Genomic DNA, 22,608 nt, shown 5'->3' with positions numbered 1-22,608 from the left:
AGTTTACTCGCTTCTCGGTGATTTTTTCTAACACGAGTTGTGGCTTTGAAGGAACTAGATTCCTGGAAAAGAAGTCTGCATGAGCCATGCGTTTTCCCTCTCTATATTGGACATCAAAATTGAATGATTGCAGATAGGCCCACCAGCGATGAACTCTTGGTGTTAAGTCTATCTTTGTCCGTAAAGCCTTAAGCGAATTACAATCGGTATATACCACAAACTTTCGCCCAAGCAGATAATGATGAAAGTGTTTTACAGAAGCAACCACTGCCAATGTTTCCAACTCGTATGAGTGATATCTAGACTCAGAGGGTGAAGTTGTTTTGCTAAAATATTTCACCACATGAGGACTACCATTAATACGGTGTAGGAGTATTGCACCATATCCACAGGAACTGTCGTCAGTGTGTAACTCAATGGGGTATTGTCGGTCAAAAATTACCAAAACAGGTTTGTTTGTAAGGATAGTTACTATTTTTCTTCGAATATTCTCGAGTTCAACATCCCAGACAATACTTCCTTTTCCTGACGTAAGAGAATAGAGTAGCTTCATTATTTTGGAGAAAACGGGTACAAACTTGCGAAAGTAGGAAGCCAGACCAATAATCTTTCGCAAACTGGAAACACTCTGCGAAGGTGGCAATAAACCTAATGCCGTAATCTTCTGTGGGTTTGGCCTAATCTCGCCTGCTTTCACTTCAAACCACAAATACTGCACCCTTGTTTTCAGAAAAGAACATTTCGAGATATTGAAGATGAATCCAGCCCTTGTCAGAACGTTCAATACTGTTCTCAATCTTTCCAACCCTAACTCAATTGTTGGTGACACGATCATAATATCGTCCATACTGACAATTTCATATGAATATGCAAGATTGCCTAAAGCTTAACCTATCAATCTGATCACTAATGACCGGCAAAGGGTATTTATCAGCAACGGTATTCGAGTTTAATTCTCTTTAGTCAATACATAAACGATCGGACGCATTTTTCTTTTTTACAAGCAACATAGGACTTGCATACGGAGAACAACTTGGGCGGATAATGTTATATTTAAGTAACTCTCTTAACCTCTCACGCACTATCTCTCTCTTCTGGACTGAGCCTATACCAGGGGTAGGCACAAAGAGAGCCAGCGCAAGCTGTCAGTGTATGTGTGTATTTTACACTGCGAAAAATGAAAAGTGAATAAAATATGGCCTAATCGCTCAAACCAGCACAATCGATGATCTGCTGCAAGAAAATAAATGAGAAAACAACCCCCAAATTAATTTTTTCATGTGCATTTATCCAACAACGCGACATAGATGCGCTCGAGTCGAAATGCTGCAGCAGACTAATTCTGTTTTTACGCTCTCAAGGGCACTTCGTGTTGACTTCGGCATGCACACAGATGGTAAAACGATCATATGCCGAAGAAAAGTGCCCGCACGGGCTATGGGTGCCTACCTCTGGCCTATACGGCCGACGTTGCACAGTTTTGTTGGGGTCAATTAGTCGAATCCTCATTACACCTGTATTTACTCGTGTGTTTGAGATCCCTTTATAAAATGCTGAGGTATAAATTTTAATTAAATTTATTAATTTGCTTTTATCAGCATCAGCCAATTCGGTATCGATTTAATTGGACAATCAATAGCGGCAGAAATATTTACGGATTTGGATTTTACAAATTTAAACACATTTGGTGAAAGCACAACATTCAAACCCTGATTAAAGACTTCACGTCCAATAATGACATCGTTCTTCAAGTCCTCATCTCGAACAACGTGAAATAATATTTCTATCATGTTTTCATTAATGGTTACTTGACTGAGAATTTGCATAGTACAATAAATACCGGCATCGCCGATACCTTTTAACATTACTATATTATTCATGCGCTTTTCGGACAATCTGCCACTTATCTTTTCTGTTATCAAGGAACATTCGGCACCAGAGTCAAAGCGAATTTGGGTAGCTCTCACCTCGATGTAACATGACTCCTGTTGGCTCAGACACAAAACACTGGTTTACATTCTTTTCTTTGTTGGAACGTCATTTCCAGAGTATCAGTTCGCAAAAGCCCAGGTTGGCCACACTTGAAGCAGATAACACGGGTCTTTACTAGTTGGGTTTTCGCCTCGGCCTCTTGTCGCGCTTTTTTATGCATTCTGCTATTTTGTTTCCAACTTCTCCGCAGAAATGGCTCAGCGTGGTTGACATTTTTCGCCTTTTATTGTCAGGTCCAGGGCTGATATTACGGCCGGTATCGCGATGCTTTTGAAAGTTGTAAGCCTTCAACTCCGATTGCAGATCACTTCTTGTTTGCACCCTTGAAGTGAATACAATTCATTGTAAACGGCGGTCCATATTTGCCATATGTGCAAGCGCAACAGAAATGGCGATCTGCTCTATGTTTTTCTCCTTCCAGGCTATAGTTAGCGATGAGACCAGGCGGCTAGCATATACTGTAAAGCACTCTTCATTAGCCGGACGACTGCTTAACAAATTGTGTTTCATCGCTTTTGTATCGATGAAGGAACAATTCTTTAAACTCGCTCCATTTCATGCCAGGGTAGGAGATTTCTGTTAGCCATTGGGATGCACTGCCCTCCATCGCATTACTTAATGCCATAATAAGCTTGCTTCCTTCTAGCGGCTGTTCAGTTAAAATGATATCTGCAGTCGCACACCACCTTGAAGCGTCTACGCCTGCGGCGTTGGCAAAAAATTTCGGCAATTTGACCTCACGCTTTTGAAGTTGTTCTGATGTTAAAGCTTGCATTGTTTTTACAAACTCCAACAGATTTTGATTTTGTATTTGCAAAATTAAGCGCCACTGTTCTTCAGTAAATATAGGGTGTGACGCCGATCCCACTTCTGATGTCGGGGCGTAGCCTGTATTATTTAAATCACTCATTGTCTTTTTACTGGTTTCTTTTACTTTCACTTTTTCACTTGTATTTTTGAACTGTACGGCTAGTTCCCGGGGAGGTTGTACAGTGAGCTCTCTAGCCCGAGGCCCCCCCTTTATATAGGACCTGACCTGAAGACAGCTCTCAACATTAGTTGCTAAGGTTGCTTAGATGCTCAACCAGGGCTACAACTGACACACCTGTCAATACATTGGAACTAACTAGTAGGCTTTGACTTATTAGTCAGGTGTCAGTCTGCAAACGCTGCACGGCAGTGTTGTAAACTACACAATGCACTGACACCTAACAATTCTCAAAGCACCATAGTAGGCTTTGATTCATTCTCCGACACATCCATTCTGACAAAGTACACGTCCTCGTGTAGGTAAAGATATTACCACTATTTTAATCATCCTTTTACAGGTCATAACTTTAATATCTAAATCAAGTAACCATCGCCTTAACCCCCGCCATAGCAAGTCCTTCTGCTATGGTGCGGTCTTCATTTTCCCTCTCGGGACTCTAACACATCACTCGTGTAATGACCAAATATCAAGTTCAAAGACACCTTAAGATTTTATTCTTAACCATTACATACAGAGTACCTTCTTTTTTAACAAAATCCTTAAATTTTAACGAACCAATTAATCATTGTGCTTGCACTATGCAACTTCAACAAAACAACAAAGTATTTGCTTACAAATGAACGTGTGCCAGAAAATGAATGTCCAATATATAAAAATTACAAAAACAAAATAATAAATATACTTAATCGTCTCACTTGGACGGAACACTCTCAGTCCCAACTATATTATCATTATCAATATCCAATTCACCAGGAATTTTACCTGGCGATTTTACTAGCACCTTTACCTTACATTGTTAAAATCAACTTCGATTTCTGTGTCCACAGGTGGAATTATCTATCGGTCGAGCCTCTTTTCCTATCAACATTTCCAACGGGCTCGCTTCAGTTGCACGACTAACTGAGCAATTTAATGCAAGCTGAACCTCGACAAGTGCATCTTGCCGGGATCTGTGGCTCGATTCGACAGCAGTTAGCAAATTTTTGAGCATACTCATAATAGGCTCAACTTGACCGTTTGCACGACTTGCCCCAGTTGCAACTAGATAAAGTTTTATATTTTTTGAGGAACAAAATTCAGAGAATCGAGAACTTGAAAAGCACTTTCCCTGGTCAGCTACGATACGATTTGGTATCCCGAATAGGGCAATTGAGGCTTTTAAAGCCTTAACGCAGCTTTCTGTGTCTATTTTAAGGCTGCGATAAAGGTGTACAAAATTCGTGAAGCCATCAATCTGAACGATGACAACATATTCTTTTAGATCGCTTTTACCGCTCAACTTTCCGGAAATGTCTATGTAAACAGTATGCCAAGGGATGATCACCTTCGCGATTGGATGGAAGTCCTACAAGTTATGCAATTGTTTACAAACTTGCGAACATATTTATTCATATTATGAACCTTATCAAGAGTTTTCTGCCAACCAAGGTGCATAACTGACTCGTGTACCTGGTTTACCACGGACCATCTAAATGTTCGTGGAACCACCGGTACACAACGTGTTCTACTGTTTCTTTGAATCTTGCGATGTAAGATACCTTTTCTTAAATCATAGGATTTAATTAAATCGTTTTGTTGCTCGTTGGAATTGAGCTTACGAACTATTTCTACAATCTCTGGATCTAATTTCTCTTCCGTAAGAAGATACTCACTTGAAATCTCAGCCAAGTTTACTCGCTTCTCGGTGATTTTTTCTAACACGAGTTGTGGCTTTGAAGGAACTGGATTCCTCGAAAAGAAGTCTGCATGAGCCATGCGTTTTCCCTCTCTATATTGGACATCAAAATTGAATGATTGCAGATAGGCCCACCAGCGATGAACTCTTGGTGTTAAGTCTATCTTTGTCCGTAAAGCCTTAAGCGAATTACAATCGGTATATACCACAAACTTTCGCCCAAGCAGATAATGATGAAAGTGTTTTACAGAAGCAACCACTGCCAATGTTTCCAACTCGTATGAGTGATATCTAGACTCAGAGGGTGAAGTTGTTTTGCTAAAATATTTCGCCACATGAGGACTACCATTAATACGGTGTAGGAGTATTGCACCATATCCACAGGAACTGTCGTCAGTGTGTAACTCAATGGGGTATTGTCGGTCAAAAATTACCAAAACAGGTTTGTTTGTAAGGATAGTTACTATTTTTCTTCGAATATTCTCGAGTTCAACATCCCAGACAATACTTCCTTTTCCTGACGTAAGAGAATAGAGTAGCTTCATTATTTTGGAGAAAACGGGTACAAACTTGCGAAAGTAGGAAGCCAGACCAATAATCTTTCGCAAACTGGAAACACTCTGCGAAGGTGGCAATAAACCTAATGCCGTAATCTTCTGTGGGTTTGGCCTAATCTCGCCTGCTTTCACTTCAAACCACAAATACTGCACCCTTGTTTTCAGAAAAGAACATTTCGAGATATTGAAGATGAATCCAGCCCTTGTCAGAACGTTCAATACTGTTCTCAATCTTTCCAACCCTAACTCAATTGTTGGTGACACGATCATAATATCGTCCATACTGACAATCTCATATGACTATGCATAGTAGGCTTTGATTCATTGACACCTGATAATTCTAAAAACAACATAGTAGGCTTTGATTCATTCTAGGACATATATTTGAATATGTATGTTCTTATATGGGAGAAAAGAGCAACGCTGGTATGACTGATGGATCAGGGGAAGCGACGGTCAACGGTATCGTCGGCAGAGAAGATAAGGCATAAGGAAATCAATGAGAGGAGTTGGGCAGCCAATGGGAAGGCGCCGCAAAAGACAGAAGCCGGCTGAGCGACTAAGACGCTATGCGGGCAAGGGAGAGAGAAAAGGACAAGAAACGGATGGGCGCGCAGCCACAAAGAAAGTGGACATATCCGCGCCAAGGATTTGCGGTACTTTTACCACGCATACCAACAAGAAATGCGTGGGTGAAAGCAGAGGGCCGATGGAAAAGTACCAGCTGTATAGCGGTATTACACCAATCAATTCCTGAGGCCGTGGGAGCTGCCTATATAAAGGCAACACCCATCAAGGAAATCATCAAGTCAACAAGTCGTGATCAAGCAAGGAGTTTTAAGGCCTTACGAGTAACCTTAATAGCTCAAGCAAGTGAAAACAAGTCCTGTGAAAAGGATCAAGGAGAAATACAATAACTGAGAAGGCCATACGAGGCCATACCTCTCAAGTTATCAGACAACCAACAAGTTCTTAAAATAGGACCAAAACACCGTTCCCAAGCGATAAAAGAAGAGAAGTCAAGCGGCTCCAGGACGATCCATAACACATTGGAAGGTCCGAGGATATATCCTACTGCCGAAATTCCAGGATCTATATATGCTGACGAATACCAATCGCTGAGGAAAATCCTGCTGCATAGCAAACGGCCACAAGATTTATCCTAGAGGCAACGAGCACGCAAAGACCATCTCACAAACGCAGCTGAAGGTACTGAGGTGGAGATAACATCCCTAGAAGATCAGGATACGCCAGGAAACGTGAAAGAAAGGCCATAAGAAATATCCTAAGGCCAATCAACGTTCCAGAGATATTCTGAAGAGGGAGATACAAGCCAAAGTATCTACATTGCAAGTCTGAAATAGTAACCAGCGCAGACACAAGGAACAAGAGAAGGACTGGAACAAACTTCTTCAGAGAAATTGGTCATAATAAGCCAAGCCCAAAAAGATTATAAATAAATACCTGCTTTAAAACAATTAATTAAACAAACGAGTTCTAATTTCACCAGGGCACAAAATAAATTTTGTTGTGCCGAGAGATAGCCCAAGAGATATATATATCCCAAGGGACAAGAAAGGATCGTTACACCATCTTAGAAATACTGTATTTTTATTTTCGCGATAGTTTGCTAGTTGCTTCTTTCGGAAGCTACGAATTAAATTCAAATGATGGATATACAACAAAGAGATTTCTTAACAACGCTAAAATTATATCATTAATGACATTTGTTATTGTAAGATCATTAAAGGATTAGATGCTCTCCTAAATGTTTTATTTGCAAGCAAAAAAGCTCATCTTTGCACTGAATTGTATTCTCAATGGTGTAAGTTATGTTCGCACATAAAACTGACCCCAACAATCATAGGAAAAATGTAAAAACATGGACTGTAAATGGTTCAGCTGCACGAATACAAGATTTGTTAATGTAAATATTAATTATTACTATTATTACTATTATTATTATTATAAGTATAGGATATAGTTGTAAACTATCAATCTAACTATATTTTACGAGCACTGGCAACTAAGGCCTTCGGCTTATACGAAAACTACATCCATACACTAGGCTGGGATTCGAACCCGGGTCCTCGTTTTTCAGTTGCTCAAAAGGACTGTGTCACTTAGACAACTTATCTACCGAGGTCTGCAAATGTTGATTATTATTTTAATGAAAATTAGCCAAATATCAAATATTTAAAATTAACCTAAAAGGAATAAAAAAAAGTTATATCGTTTAAAACAATAAACATTTCATTTATGATGAAAAAGAAAAGGGCTTCATTCCATTTTAGAAGCTATCAATTGCAATGACAAAAGTTCTCACCGTGCGCCGCTCAGATTCAAGATCCTTAAAAATTTGGAAAGCAAGAGAAATATCATACAGCTAAAAGAGTCTCCCCAGCGAATCCTTGAGCTAGACCAACAGCTGCAGAAGAAATCCTTTCAACCATTGGGCACAGACAAAAGTCCCGAAGTGTGAGACTGGGATACTAGAAGTGTTAAGGGCTTCTAAAATAATCAGGATTTATCTTTGGAGGTTAAGAAGAGGCCACAGAGCGCTTCCTAGGGCCTGTTAATATAAAAATTAAGTTTTCTTAAGGGTTTTAACCGATTTATATATATTTATCCGATCAGTTTCAAGTTTTGGAATCTGAGTTTTATATCCAATACTCATAATAGCAAATTTCATGGGGATACTCCAATTTTTACGAAAATGTTTCTTGTAGAGCTATTTGATATAGTAGTCCGATCCTGACAATTTGCATACTCTATTTGCTCCGGGCTATAAGTAGCTCAAATACCAAGTTTCAACTCGATAGCTCTTAAGATTGCGGCGTGAAGTTGATTTGCACAGACGTACGGATAGACGGACATGGCTACATCGACTCAGCTTCTCATGCTGATCAAGTATATATATACTTTATGGGGTCTGTGCGTTACAAACATCTGAACAATTTTAAAATACCCTCTGCAAGGGTATAAAAAGAATAAAAAACCAAAACTAACTAGTATCGGGTGGGGGTTGAACAAGGGCTTCCTCAATTTTAGTCAGGATCTCTACCCTTTACACCGCCGTGCTGCTTAAAGTCCTCTCGGCCTTTAACCTATAAGTCACAGCAGCTGTAGCTTTAAACGCGATTTATTAGGAAAATATAGAATAGAGCGCCGAAATATTTAACACAGCTTCTAATGACGGGGTATTCTACAATATATCCAAAATTGATCCAAATTGGTGATTCGCATACATACAGTTCCCCTTGTTGGTAGATGTCTCTCTAACCAGTCTCTGCACGAACCTTTTCGTGTACTTTGTCAATCTTTGAAAAAACTTTCTCACCTTATCTTTCCTTATCTGTCTGTCACTTCACTTCGTTCTATACTTTTCAATAATATGGACATCACATTGCTTGCAACTCTTTCCGGACCACATTGGCTGTAAATGGCATAGCTGGCATCTTTTGAAAATGAAACACCTCTACCGGGTCGGGGATGTTTGCATTCTATAATGCTAAGCTAACTTTCCTTCAATTAAGTGTTATCTGTTTAGCTTAAGCTTTTTCGTCAACTGCTTTGTTAGTTGACGTAAATAAGTAAATAAATTTGTAGAAGTGGAATAACGCTAATACATTGTTTAACTTCTCGTTTTATATAGGGTAAGACACTGCTTGAACATCCTCTACCGATTGTTGACGTAATACGGACCATGGCCAAAGACGTTGGAATAAATATGGGTTCATATAATCTCTGGATTTCAAGACAATTGCTAACTGGAGCCAATACAATACATCTGCAGTTATTAATAAATACTCTTGAAGCTTACATAGAGAACCTTAACTATATTTTAGTAGACAATCTCAAAGAAAGGGATGATCTTAATATTAATCAAAATGAATTGTTAGTTGAGCTAGAAAAAATTACAAATTTTATGTAATGTTGTAATATTAGTTATCCAATAACATAAAAACCTAGACCTAGTCCATGTAGCCCGCAAAATATTTAAAAAAATGTTTTACATTAAAATAATGAAATGGTATATTAAAGTCTCAGAAAGAAAGGAAGCTATTCCGACCCCATAAAGTATATAAATCATTGATCAGAATCAACAGCCGAGTCGATCTGGCCTTGTCTGTCTCACCGTCCGTCTGTCCGACTGTCCGTCTGTCCGTATGAACACCTAGATCTAAAATTTTTGCCCCGCCCTTTTCCGCCCCCGCAATATAAAAAAAAAAACGTTTATCTCAAAAACTATTCTAGCTAGAGACACCATATTTGGTATATATATTTGGTTGGTAAATGGTAAAGATTTTGCCATGCACCTTTTCGCCCTCGTATTTGATCAAAATCGGTCAAAACGTTTTTCATAAGGCCGGAGTTGGCCGTTGGCTGTTGGGGGCGCTAGGGTGCCCGTATGCTTGAGTGAGCGAGAGACTAAGATATGCTTGTAAAAAGCATGTGAAAATGCATTTGTTTTATAAAATTAAAATATTTGCTTTACTTGTGTTTCGTATACGGCTTACATACTTCATTTTTCCTACGACTTAAAAATATTTCAGCCTAAATATATTAAATATAAATTTCCCTCATGTACTTTATATTATATTTGCATATTTTAATAAACTAATAAAATAAACGACACAAAAACTACTCTCTTTGATGCGAAATTCATTAACTTAATTAATTAAATTTTCATTTTACTGGAAACTATGGACTATGAGATACAAAAAAATTTGATTTTTCCTTCTTAAATTCTAAATAATACATTAGGTCGGTGAGTCGACTTACTATATTTTTTATATTTTTCAAATGTCTATACATTTGTATGTATGAGGAAGTTTGCATTACACAGGATCAGCCCGACGAGTCAAGTTCAGTAGCGATGTTTTTTGGATTTAGCCCCATACAAACGAAAAAACTACGATCAGTGACTTTTTTCAAAAACATCGTTGACCCTGGCCCTCCGAGTTTAATTAATAAGACAAAAGTAAAAAAAATCAAAAAAATAAAAATAAATTTAGTGGTTTATTTAATAATTTTTTTAAAACTATTGTAAGAGGTTTTTCAGATTGCACTAAAAACATTTTCCTATCAATGAGTTTTATTAATAAAAACAAACCAAAAACTTTTGCTTCATATTATATTCATTATAACATTTGTTTGTGTTTCCGCCCAGAATTTTTTTTATTATTTGATTAGCGCGTTCCACTTGACCATTTGCACGGGGTGTTCGTACAGCGTTTTTAACGTGTTGGATATGGTTTTGCTTACAGTAATCCTCAAGTAATCAGTAATCCGAAGTAACTAGAAATTTCGTTTAGCGTTGATAGAACGGGTAATGTTTTTGTACTTTTAACGGCTTTTACAATTAGAAATTTTCTGAATGAATCAGATATAGCCAGTACATGAGTATTTCCTCGTTTGCTTCGAACAAAAGGAACCAAATGATCCACGTGAAGTCGACGAAAAGGGACCGGTTCACATCGTTGTAATGCATGCAACCTTCAGGCTTTCCTCCTTTAGACTTATGGTAGCAGCATTGGATGCATGTAGAGATATAGTCCTTCACGTACTTCCTCATCTTTGGAAACCAAAATCGTTTTTGAATTCTCAAGACCAAAGTGTCCGACATCATCATGGCAACTTTTAATAACGCGCCATCTAACTTCCTTTTGGTAAAACAAACGCAATAGTGTTTTCCGTTTTTCGATAAAGGCGATGATTTTCGATGACATAATCAGTACGTGGTTGTCTTAGTTGATCATTGTGACGATTTCCCTTCAGTACTGCGATTATTTCGACAAGTATTTTATCCTGTAGTTGCATTGTTAACAACCAGTCGTCGATTTCCGAAATTATGGTCCGAACAAATTCATCTAGCGATCCTTTCGGGGGTAAATTTGGAGCACGGCTCAACGCATCTACATGAGCCATTTTGCTTCCATCTCGATGAACAAATTCACAGTCGTAATTCATTATTTTCATCCACCAGCGCGCCACCTGTGGAAAGAGTTCCTTAGCGGCTCAATCGGTCATCAGGGGAAATGATTTTCCCAAAAGGTACACTCTGAACCTTTGGAGTGTTTCTAATACTGCAAGCGTTTCCATTGCGTAACTGTGGTATTTACTCTCAGCGTTGGTACAGTGTCGACTAAAATAACAAACAGGACGCCAATCATTGTCATTAACTGCAGTAAAACTCCTGCTAGGCCTAAAGCACAAGCATCCGTGTGCACTTCGTGTTTAGCCGAAAAATCGTAAAGAGTAAAGTTCGCTTCATAATTTTTCGATTAGTTCGATAAATGCATGTTGTTGGGCTTCTCCCCAAATAAATGTATTCGCCTCCGTTTTACGTAGAAGTTCTGTTAAAGGACGTGATATTAATGATTAATTTTCAATAAATTTTCTGAAGAAACCTGTGAGACCAAGGAATCTTCTTATTTCTCTTACGTTTGTAGGTATTTTAAAGTTTTTAATTGCGCTTACTTTACATTCGCCAGGTTTTATTCCATATTTATTGACTATGTGACCCAAGAACGTAATTTGGGATTGCAGAAACTTACATTTGTCGTACCGTAGGGTTAAGCCACTATCTTGTAAGATCGATAAAAACTTTTTAATTCGTTGCATACCAGATTCAAAGGTCTTACTTGGGATTATTACGTCATCTAAATATGCGAGTACCTCACCTGGTTCCATACGTTTTATGATTTGGTTCATTACCGATTGAAAGACTGCCGGAGCGTTAACAAGTCCGAAAGGCATTCTGTTGTATTCATAATGTCCGTCAGCTGTAACAAACGCCGTGTACTGTTTGGGCGATTCACTTATCTCGATTTGATGGTAACCCATACGTAAATCAAGTTGCGTAAAACAGATGTTTCCAGCTAGTTGAGCAAATTGCTCTTCCATGTTTGGCATAGGAAATGGAATTTTGACCGTAATACTGTCAAGTTGACGATAGTCGACGCAAAGATGATGTTCTCCATTCTTTTTATCTACGATGACGATTCGCGAGGCGTACGGCAAATCCCAAGGACAAATTATGTCGTTTTCCACTACAAGAATTTCGACTTCGTGAACTACATATCTTGTCAACAACGATCTTCGTATGTTTTCGGCAAATGATTTTTGAATCAGAGTGTGTGTACTATCTGGATCGATGAATGCGTTTGCTTCGTTTCCGTTAACTGAAAAAAAAAAAAAAAATCTTGTGGTGATTCCGTTGTTTCCCGTTCGGTTTATAGCATTTTTAAATGAACATCAGCTGCGCTGCTGATACATGGGAAGTCGTACAGAAATTTCAAAACAAATTCTGGTCATGTTTGAAATATTTCATCCGTTGCATCCACCCAGTAACGAACTGCACCTTGCATCTTTTGTTATACTGCTAAAATTACCTTTCCTTCGTCCCAGTTATATGCGTTTGACAAAGTTTCCACACGTTTAACAAACTGATGCAAATTCAATCATAAATTCAGGAACAAGAGATATAATTTCGTTCATGCTTCCAAATAAAAGCCCAAAATTATTATATTTTTCCTTGCAGTTGACGTCTTGTTGTTGTTGTCGTTGGGTCGCGAAATTCTGAGAATTTTCCAAATACTGATCTACATTTGTGTTTGACCAAAAGTGGTACGTAATTACGTAATTCCGTAACTTTGGAACATAATTATCTTGCTGTGATGTAACAACGTTATTGCACTGCTGAATCGTAGCAATGTTACTGCGAAGTATCTACATGATCGTACTGCTGAGACGTAGCAGTGTTACCAAGTTGCCGAAACGTAGCAACATTACCGTACTGCTGAGAGAAGGAGCATTGAGCAGTGTTCTCGTTTGTCAAATACGTTACTTTTGTTCGTTCGTTTGTTCAAAGCACGTTTCTCTTTCTAGAAACTTCTTGTATGTTTACGTCACTGACCTCGATTGTTGACGATATCATTGTTGACATGAACGCTCCTGCAATACTCTAATGGTTTTTTCTAATTCGTAAATTTTTTTTGGAATATTCACTACAGATCGTGATTAATTTTCTCTGTAATTGTTCTCGATTTCCTGACGTTAACAATCCAGCCTGTCTATATTTTTGCTGCAAAGCTTTCTTTCACAAGTAGTTTTTCTTCGACATTATTGTTGTCTCTTTCACACTTGTATATTCGTTGATTTTCCGTTTCGCTTATTCGTCTTTCGTTCCCACATTATAACACTTTGCGAGTTTCTAATGTCACGCTATTCTACCGTGGAAAATTGTGCGTTACCTTTTTCTTCACACACTTATGAAAAATATCGAAAACCCTCTTTTGAGACTGTCGGTTGTAAATCCCATTACCCAGAGGAAGATTAAAGATGGAGAAGCTGTCAGGAAGGCTTCAGCGGGGAGTGCGTTGGATTCGTTCGTGATGGCCTTTCGTTACCACCGATCGTAGGAGCTTAGTCTTTTGCACCTCTTCTTCTCAACGTTTTGCCAACTACTTTTCTTCACTTATCGATAACACCAGGGGCCGAAAACCGAATGTAAGTCTATTAAATTTATTTTTATATATGCTGGAAATTAGTAAGACTAATGAGTGTGTTATGTGAATTCGATTTCGATAGTCAAAAAATCGAGAGCAATTTTAAATAATTATAATTATGCGTACACACTGAACAAGTCTACATACCAAATATAGTGACTTTAGTGGGAGTGGAAAAGTTTTTAGTCAAACTAAATCTGCGCTCGTATTAAACAAATAAATATTTGATGTCTCTTCCTAACAAACTCGGCACCTGATCGGATCTTGCTTCGCATTTTTGCGAAACTTAAGCTAAACTTCCGTTTTCTATCTAACTAATATCTCTACTCTTAGCCAAAAACCTTAAATCATTAGAACACTTTTAGCATGCCGACTATTACAATAGACAATATAATAGATTTTAGCAAAAACCACAACTTACCCTTCCAGCCCATAACCCTTCATCACCAAAGTACACCACCCTGGAATACAAAACAAATACACATTGACGCAATCACATTCGGAAAAAACCACATAAGGTCGATCCTTTTTCCCCACTATTCGTCTGTACTACGATACCCCTGCAAGTTTTTTAAACCCTTGCCAAAAAGGGTATATTCATTTTGGATGGAAGTGCGCAACGCATAAAAGGAAGCATCACCGACCATATAGAGTATAGATATTCTTGATCAGCACGACGAGACGAGTTCAAATATCCATGTCCGTCCGTCCGGGTTCACATTTTGCATGTAGGCTTCAATGCAAAAAAAAAAAAAAAGAAAATAGCAACGCAAAGATAACTGAAGATTGCCACAATTAGTGGTGAGTCTATTTATCCTAATAGTCTATTAATCCTAATAAACGACTGTGCCAAATTTGAAGAAGATCGGGGGACTTGACATGCAACTGCCCCCGCCTACTGCGGTCGTTATAAAACCCATTTTATTCGCGCTCACGAGTATTATATCGACATAAAAAGTAGACAAAAACCATGCTTGAACCTGACTCCACAGTGTGTCAAAATTTAATCGCAATCGGTTCAGTAGTTTCTGAATCCATGTTTTAGGTTCTCTCACAACATTTTTATACACTTGCAAAAAGGGTATTTTAATTTTTGTCAGAAGTGTGTAACGCATAGAACGAAGCATCTCCGACAATACAAAGTATATTCAAATAGCCATTTCCGTCCGTCCGTCTGGATCAACGCAAACTTCTTCTAGACCGTAAGATCTACAGAGCTGTAATTTTGCACGTAGGCTTGTATATACTGCACGGGTTGTATATCTTCATTCAGCACAGTCATTAACAGATATATGACAAATGTTTGTTTGACGAAGTTATTGCCAAAAGTCACGGTTTTCGACCGATTGTTCTTATGGGAGCTATATGATAAGTCACCCGATCTTCTTAAAATTCCTGTTTCAGTTACAAACGAAAAGATACTAACGAAAAATTGCTATCTAAAAAAAGCGAATTTGAGTCGTCGTACTCGCAACGCAGAATGAATCAGATGCAGTGTTTCGAATAGAACTGAAGAAAAGCGGGAACTGTTACGGATGACGAAGAAATTTATTGGAGAACGACACGCATTAGGATATCTGCACCAATGATGCATGCAACACTGTAGATCCAAACAGGCACCAGGATAGAAAGTTTGTAAGATCAGCATATAGCTAAATGAACCTGTTTCTCTATAAGTGTTGGAAGAGACGTTAGCGTTAACTTAGATTTGTATATATTGAAATTTCTTATATTATTTGTTTAAGATTATTGGAATTTCTACCACTGTATTTACATTAACATGTTCTAAAAGCTTCTGTTACATGGCTCATAAAGAGCTTCTAACTTATGAAAACGAAATATAAAAATGACTTCTTTTTCCAGAATTCCAATTCGAATAGGAGAAGACTTATTTTTCCTCACTCCACTCCACATGCTATTGAGCATTGGAGTTTTATACCATCTGCAACTGGGCAGATCAAACATTGGCGACCACGACAGGACCTTGCACTTCGCAAGTCCAAACATCAAAACTTAAAAACTATATAAAGTCGTTTATTCGTTCATTATATTGCATTCACCGTTACATCATCTTGGACAGTCATCATTGGACTTTTCAGCGTACAGGATCATCTTGGACATTCATCATTGGACTTCTTCATCATTACATAATCATCTTGGATAGTCGTCATCGGACTTCTTCATCATTGGCCTTTGCGAGACATATCATCGTGGGACATTTACATTGGAGCCCCATCATTACCTAAGTCAACTTGAGTGTGTAAATTTACATTATCACTCATCTATATGAGTCGCTTATGACTCTTTTTTTAGAGTCTTCCACAAGTCATCTTCTAATAATAAAAGAGTCTTCCACAAGTCATCTTTTAATCATAAAAGAGTCTTCCACGAGTCATAATTTAATCATTTCTGACTCATATTCGAATAAAATTTTCAATAATTTGCAACGAAAATAATTTGTTTTTTAATATAATTTTTATTTATTATACATATATGATTGATATATGATATGATTAAAGAATAACAAAAAAAAAAAAGGTAAATAGATATTAAAAATAAATTGATATATTGTTTGCACTTTGCACTTTCACGATCGAATGACAAAATTTTCACATTTCGGCATGTGCTGAAGAAATAGTGCCGTTTAACTTATTGTTAGATCTAATTGTAAGCTTAAATAAGAATCGCTTTTGGATCAGCCAAGCAAGCAGAATATGAGTGCACAGTAAGAAAGCAAAACCAAGCAATGATCATATTTTAATCACCTGCATGCTCATTTGGCGATTGCTTTGCATTTCGTTTTTGTATTTCAAACCAATCATACTTTGAGCATATGGAAGGGTAATTTATGAGTCTTCTTTCGATCGCCCAGGAGATTAGTCGTTTTTTAATCGTCAAGGGGACTCAAAAAAGACTCATCAAGACGATTTCTGTTAAAATAGTCTTCCAAATGCTTGCAGGGAAGTATTAAGCACAGCGGAGTAAGTACTCAAACTGTCATATAGAGAAACGATCTACATATTAAAGCTCACTTATTAAGCTATTGAGTTCAACTTAATGCATTTGAGTGTTTTTTATTAAAACTAGAACTCGTTTAGCTCACGTTTATTTCATTTCTAACTTGCTACAGTTCTTTCGTTAAGGGTCCAAAATGTCTCCACCAAATGAAACGCAGCTTCTACCTCTTAGACAAAAACGGAATCAACTGCAATCTAATATTCAAAGTTTAAGAGCTAGAATCGATCTTGAAAATTACCCTATTATATTAGATTGTCAGTCTCAAATTGTTGAGTCGTATTTTAAACAGGCATTACAAGTTCTGGCAGACGCGAATCGGGCAGAGATGGAAAATCTTTTTATCGAAACATCGGCGCAAGTAAAAAGGAAAAACCAGAAAAACTTAGTTTCTTTAATTCATCGACTTATCATGGGAGATATCATAATCGGCTTCCATCTCTCAAATTACCTAAATTCGACGGCAAATATGGGGAATTCAAAAAATTTATTACTTCATTACAAATATGCTACATGAAGACAACTTATTGTCCAATGTTGACAAATTTACCTATCTAATAAGCTGTTTATCTGGCCAAGCTCTAAGCGTAGTCTCGCCATTTCAAGTATCAGACGAAAATTATCCCAAAGCCCTAGATCGCCTCAACGAGCGAAATGACAAGAAAGTTCTTATTTTCGTAGAACATATTTCAAGTTTATTTAACATTGCTAGTAGAAAAAGGCAGACGCTGTTACCCTCTGTACAATTTTGGATACGGTTTCAGCTCTACGCGGATCATTGTTGTCTCTTGGGTCTGAAGCTGATGTCTTAAACGCTGTACTCATTCACATTGTTATGTCAAAAATTGATCTTGAATCCAAACAAGCATACGATCGGGTTCAACAATACGATAAAGCAGATGCATTCAATGTTAGTCAACTGAGCATAGGTTAGCATTCTGTCCAGTTTTTATTTCGCTACCTTTTATTGAGCGATTCAAGATTGTTAAGACAGCGGCACTTTGTTTGAATTGCCTCAATAAGGGTCAGCCAGCCTCAAGGTGTCCTTCATTGAAAAGATGTTGACATTGTGGAGGTTTACATAACACAAATATGCATAAGGATTCAAAAGTCCAGGGATATTATCAACCAGATAGACCTTCTGTTCATCATCAATCGCAACAAATTATTCCTAATGCAACATCAATGTTGACTCGCCACGCTCGGCGGGGATTACTTCCAACAGCAATAGTTCTTATTCAAGACAAACTTGGTGGGTTTCAGCTCGTAAAAGCATTACTTGATTCGTGCTCTAAGCTTACTTTTATAACTAAAGAATTAGCCAAAAGGCTTCAGCTTCCGTTTCGGTACGATCATTATGAAATTGCTGGAATCGGTGAAATACGTACACATATGAAACATTCCGTATCTACCATGTTGATATAGCAATTCTGTGCTGTATCTGTCAGCCCTGTACAAGTGGCAACCCTAGTTAAGCTTATGTTCAGTGTTTAAATTGCTGTAGTCGAATCAGTAAAAGTCGAAAATTTTGTGCTATTCATTGCTGTGACTATTTAGCAAATATGAAAACGAATACTTTGTGTTGCTTTTGCTTCCGAAAAAAACCGAAATCAGAAAATATGACAGCAAAAGCTGAAGCAAATAACCGAAATAGAAAATTTTGACAGCAGCAGCAAAAAGCAAAAATCCGATAGCAAAAAACCTAACAGCAGCAGCAAACAGCAATAATTCGAAAGCAAGATTCCCGACAGCAGCAGCAATAGCAAAAATTCGAAACAGATTGCTTTGAAATCAAAAGCCAACTTACACATTTTAATACTAGGAACTGTTCCGACTGTTGCTTTTAGCGAATTTCGGAAGTCGACGAAAGCAGCAGTCGAAAAAATAGTCGCAGCAGTCAAAAAAATAGTCGCAGCAGAACTGATTTTTGGCCTACTTTGATTTTACCTATGTATACATACTCAATTGTCTCTCATTAAATGTAAATTGTCAGTCATTTAATTTCAACTAGAACGGCAACAAGACCCCTCGCGTTATGGAGAAAATTCTGTTGTGAGACAAAAATGGCAAATAGCAAAGAAATATGGAAGTACTTTGATAAAGGAGTCGCTGTGTGTAAAGCGTATAAAAGTGTGCTAAAAAACAATAGAGTATTCAATTTAAAATCACACCTTTTGAAACTGCATAATATTAGTGTTAACGCTAACGCTGAGAAAACCATTTTAGAGGTGCCACAAAATTCAAAGTCAGTTCGGAAAAAAAAAATTAAAGTGGAAGTCAATAAAAAAGACCTGTTACGAGCCTATATAGGCTTAGTTACGGAGGATCAACAACACAGCAACAGCAGCAACTATATCAAACCGGCGTAACAACACAGGTGTGTCTTTTGCTGATGTAACAAAACGCAATTTAAATGCAAGCACAAGCAAAGGACCTGCAACGTCTACACTCCCCAGAATACAACAAACATCAGAAAGTTGGGATATGAGGCATGTGAAAGTGAGCCACAAGATGTGTGCCAGATAAGACGATTGACGTAATCGCCGTTTATGTTGATGACTTGCTGCTTGCGTGCTTAGACAAGGGTAAGATACTAAACAGGCTATCTCTTCTGAATTTCAGGTTGTCGACAAAGGACCGATTACACACTTTCTGGGTCTCGAAATCCAACGTGATGGTGACAAAGGGGCTATACGTCTCAGCCAGAGTATGCATATCAGGAGCCTGATGAAGGAACTGGGCATGGAGATTTGCCACACGGTATCCACCCCGTTAGAAGCTAATTTCCAGGTTAAGTGCGACAACAAGTCGTGCAAACGCATCGATGCTACGGAGTATCAATCCGTTATAGGCTCTTTGATGTATATCGCGCTATGCTCACGACCAGACATTTTGCACTCGGTGTGCAAATTATCACAGAGGAATAAAGATCCCCATGGCGAGCATCTCGCAGCAGCGAAACAAGTGCTGAGATATTTGAAGACCGGCGCTGCGATCACAGGCTATGCAGATGCAGATTGGGCAGGTGACTCAACTGATAGAAAGTCCTACACTGGATATGCATTCATGTTGGGCGGCTCAGTAATCTCATGGACATCAAGGAACCAAAAATCTGTGGCTCTAAGCAGTACCGAGGCAGAATATATGGCGCTTTCCGATGCTGCAAAAGAGGCTATTTGTATAAGAAAACTGATAAATTAGATGAAATTGTATTTTAAGCTTGATTGTATAACCTTACATGGCGATAATGTTGGTGCTTTAAATCTTGTATAAAACCCGGTTTATCATGCTAGAAGCAAACATATTGATGTAAAGTACCACCATATAAGAAACTCATTTCAACTTGAACAAAATAATGAAATTATTGAGTTGGCAGGAAATTATTCCATGACGTCTCAAGGCAGAGGAACAGTGATTGTACACAGCAAACTTGGGTACACAATAACGCTCAGAGACGTTTTATTTGTACCAGGCTTGCAATGCAATTTTATATCGGTGGGAAAAGCGGTTTCAAATGGATGCACCGTACTGTTCAATTCGGGAACTGCCAAAGTTAATGACGATAAGGGCATCAATATATTAATGGCCAAAAAGGTCTGCGGATTGTTTCTGTGTGAAAGTAAAAATCAAGAGAGACTGTGTGTTTCTAAAGGCTCCGATGAGCTCGAAAAATGGCATATGCGATATGGTCATTTAAATTTGCAAAGTTTGCGTGAGCTGCAGAACAAAGGAATGGTTCAAGGTTTGAGGTTCAAGGTTTCCGTATCTACCATGTTGATATAGCAATTCTGTGCTGTATCTGTCAGCCCTGTACAAGTGGCAACCCTAGTTAAGCTTATGTTCAGTGTTTAAATTGCTGTAGTCGAATCAGTAAAAGTCGAAAATTTTGTGCTATTCATTGCTGTGACTATTTAGCAAATATGAAAACGAATACTTTGTGTTGCTTTTGCTTCCGAAAAAAACCGAAATCAGAAAATATGACAGCAAAAGCTGAAGCAAATAACCGAAATAGAAAATTTTGACAGCAGCAGCAAAAAGCAAAAATCCGATAGCAAAAAACCTAACAGCAGCAGCAAACAGCAATAATTCGAAAGCAAGATTCCCGACAGCAGCAGCAATAGCAAAAATTCGAAACAGATTGCTTTGAAATCAAAAGCCAACTTACACATTTTAATACTAGGAACTGTTCCGACTGTTGCTTTTAGCGAATTTCGGAAGTCGACGAAAGCAGCAGTCGAAAAAATAGTCGCAGCAGTCAAAAAAATAGTCGCAGCAGAACTGATTTTTGGCCTACTTTGATTTTACCTATGTATACATACTCAATTGTCTCTCATTAAATGTAAATTGTCAGTCATTTAATTTCAACTAGAACGGCAACAAGACCCCTCGCGTTATGGAGAAAATTCTGTTGTGAGACAAAAATGGCAAATAGCAAAGAAATATGGAAGTACTTTGATAAAGGAGTCGCTGTGTGTAAAGCGTATTAAAGTGTGCTAAAAAACAATAGAGTATTCAATTTAAAATCACACCTTTTGAAACTGCATAATATTAGTGTTAACGCTAACGCTGAGAAAACCATTTTAGAGGTGCCACAAAATTCAAAGTCAGTTCGGAAAAAAAAAATTAAAGTGGAAGTCAATAAAAAAGACCTGTTACGAGCCTATATAGCCTTAGTTACGGAGGATCAACAACACAGCAACAGCAGCAACTATATCAAACCGGCGTAACAACACAGGTGTGTCTTTTGCTGATGTAACAAAACGCAATTTAAATGCAAGCACAAGCAATGGACCTGCAACGTCTACACTCCCCAGGATACAACAAACATCAGAAAGTTGGGATATGAGGCATGTGAAAGTGAGCCACAAGATGTGTGCCAGATAAGACGATTGACGTAATCGCCGTTTATGTTGATGACTTGCTGCTTGCGTGTTTAGACAAGGGTAAGATACTAAACAGGCTATCTCTTCTGAATTTCAGGTTGTCGACAAAGGACCGATTACACACTTTCTGGGTCTCGAAATCCAACGTGATGGTGACAAAGGGGCTATACGTCTCAGCCAGAGTATGCATATCAGGAGCCTGATGAAGGAACTGGGCATGGAGATTTGCCACACGGTATCCACCCCGTTAGAAGCTAATTTCCAGGTTAAGTGCGACAACAAGTCGTGCAAACGCATCGATGCTACGGAGTATCAATCCGTTATAGGCTCTTTGATGTATATCGCGCTATGCTCACGACCAGACATTTTGCACTCGGTGTGCAAATTATCACAGAGGAATAAAGATCCCCATGGCGAGCATCTCGCAGCAGCGAAACAAGTGCTGAGATATTTGAAGACCGGCGCTGCGATCACAGGCTATGCAGATGCAGATTGGGCAGGTGACTCAACTGATAGAAAGTCCTACACTGGATATGCATTCATGTTGGGCGGCTCAGTAATATCATGGACATCAAGGAACCAAAAATCTGTGGCTCTAAGCAGTACCGAGGCAGAATATATGGCGCTTTCCGATGCTGCAAAAGAGGCTATTTGTATAAGAAAACTGATAAATTAGATGAAATTGTATTTTAAGCTTGATTGTATAACCTTACATGGCGATAATGTTGGTGCTTTAAATCTTGTATAAAACCCGGTTTATCATGCTAGAAGCAAACATATTGATGTAAAGTACCACCATATAAGAAACTCATTTCAAGAGAATTTGATTAAGCTAGAATACTGTCCAACAACCGAAATGATTACTGATATTCTTACTAAGAATCTATGTAAAGTTAATCATTTAAAATGTACAGCGTTGCTTGGACTAAATAGATATTAGAACCCTGAATTGAGGGGAAGTGTTGATATGGCAATTCTGTGC

At 38.2% G+C, this 22,608-nt stretch overlaps 1 protein-coding gene across 5 annotated transcripts in view; it reads left to right on the top strand.

Moving 5' to 3' along the window:
- Schip1 (Schwannomin interacting protein 1) overlaps nucleotides 1–22,608 on the top strand; it is a 465,465-nt gene that overhangs the window by 353,704 nt on the left and 89,153 nt on the right. For 4 of the 5 annotated variants that reach the window (XR_011032730.1, XR_011032729.1, XM_068292219.1 and 1 more), the window contains one exon: nucleotides 8,871–9,862. The exons of the other annotated variant lie outside the window; for it this stretch is intronic. Coding sequence is in view for 2 of the 4 variants with exons in the window: in XM_068292219.1 (XP_068148320.1) it covers nucleotides 8,871–9,149 (279 nt within the window). In the remaining 2 variants the exon portion in view is untranslated. Of the gene's footprint in view, nucleotides 1–8,870; nucleotides 9,863–22,608 lie in introns of those variants that run through there. 5 annotated transcript variants of the gene reach the window in all.

Source organism: Drosophila tropicalis, unplaced genomic scaffold (genome assembly GCF_018151085.1).
Source record: "Drosophila tropicalis isolate 14030-0801.00 unplaced genomic scaffold, ASM1815108v1 contig_615, whole genome shotgun sequence".
In the NCBI taxonomy this organism is placed as follows: Eukaryota; Metazoa; Arthropoda; class Insecta; order Diptera; family Drosophilidae; genus Drosophila; species Drosophila tropicalis.
Note: the sequence above shows the minus strand (reverse complement) of the source record. Positions and strands in the feature narration are given on the sequence as shown.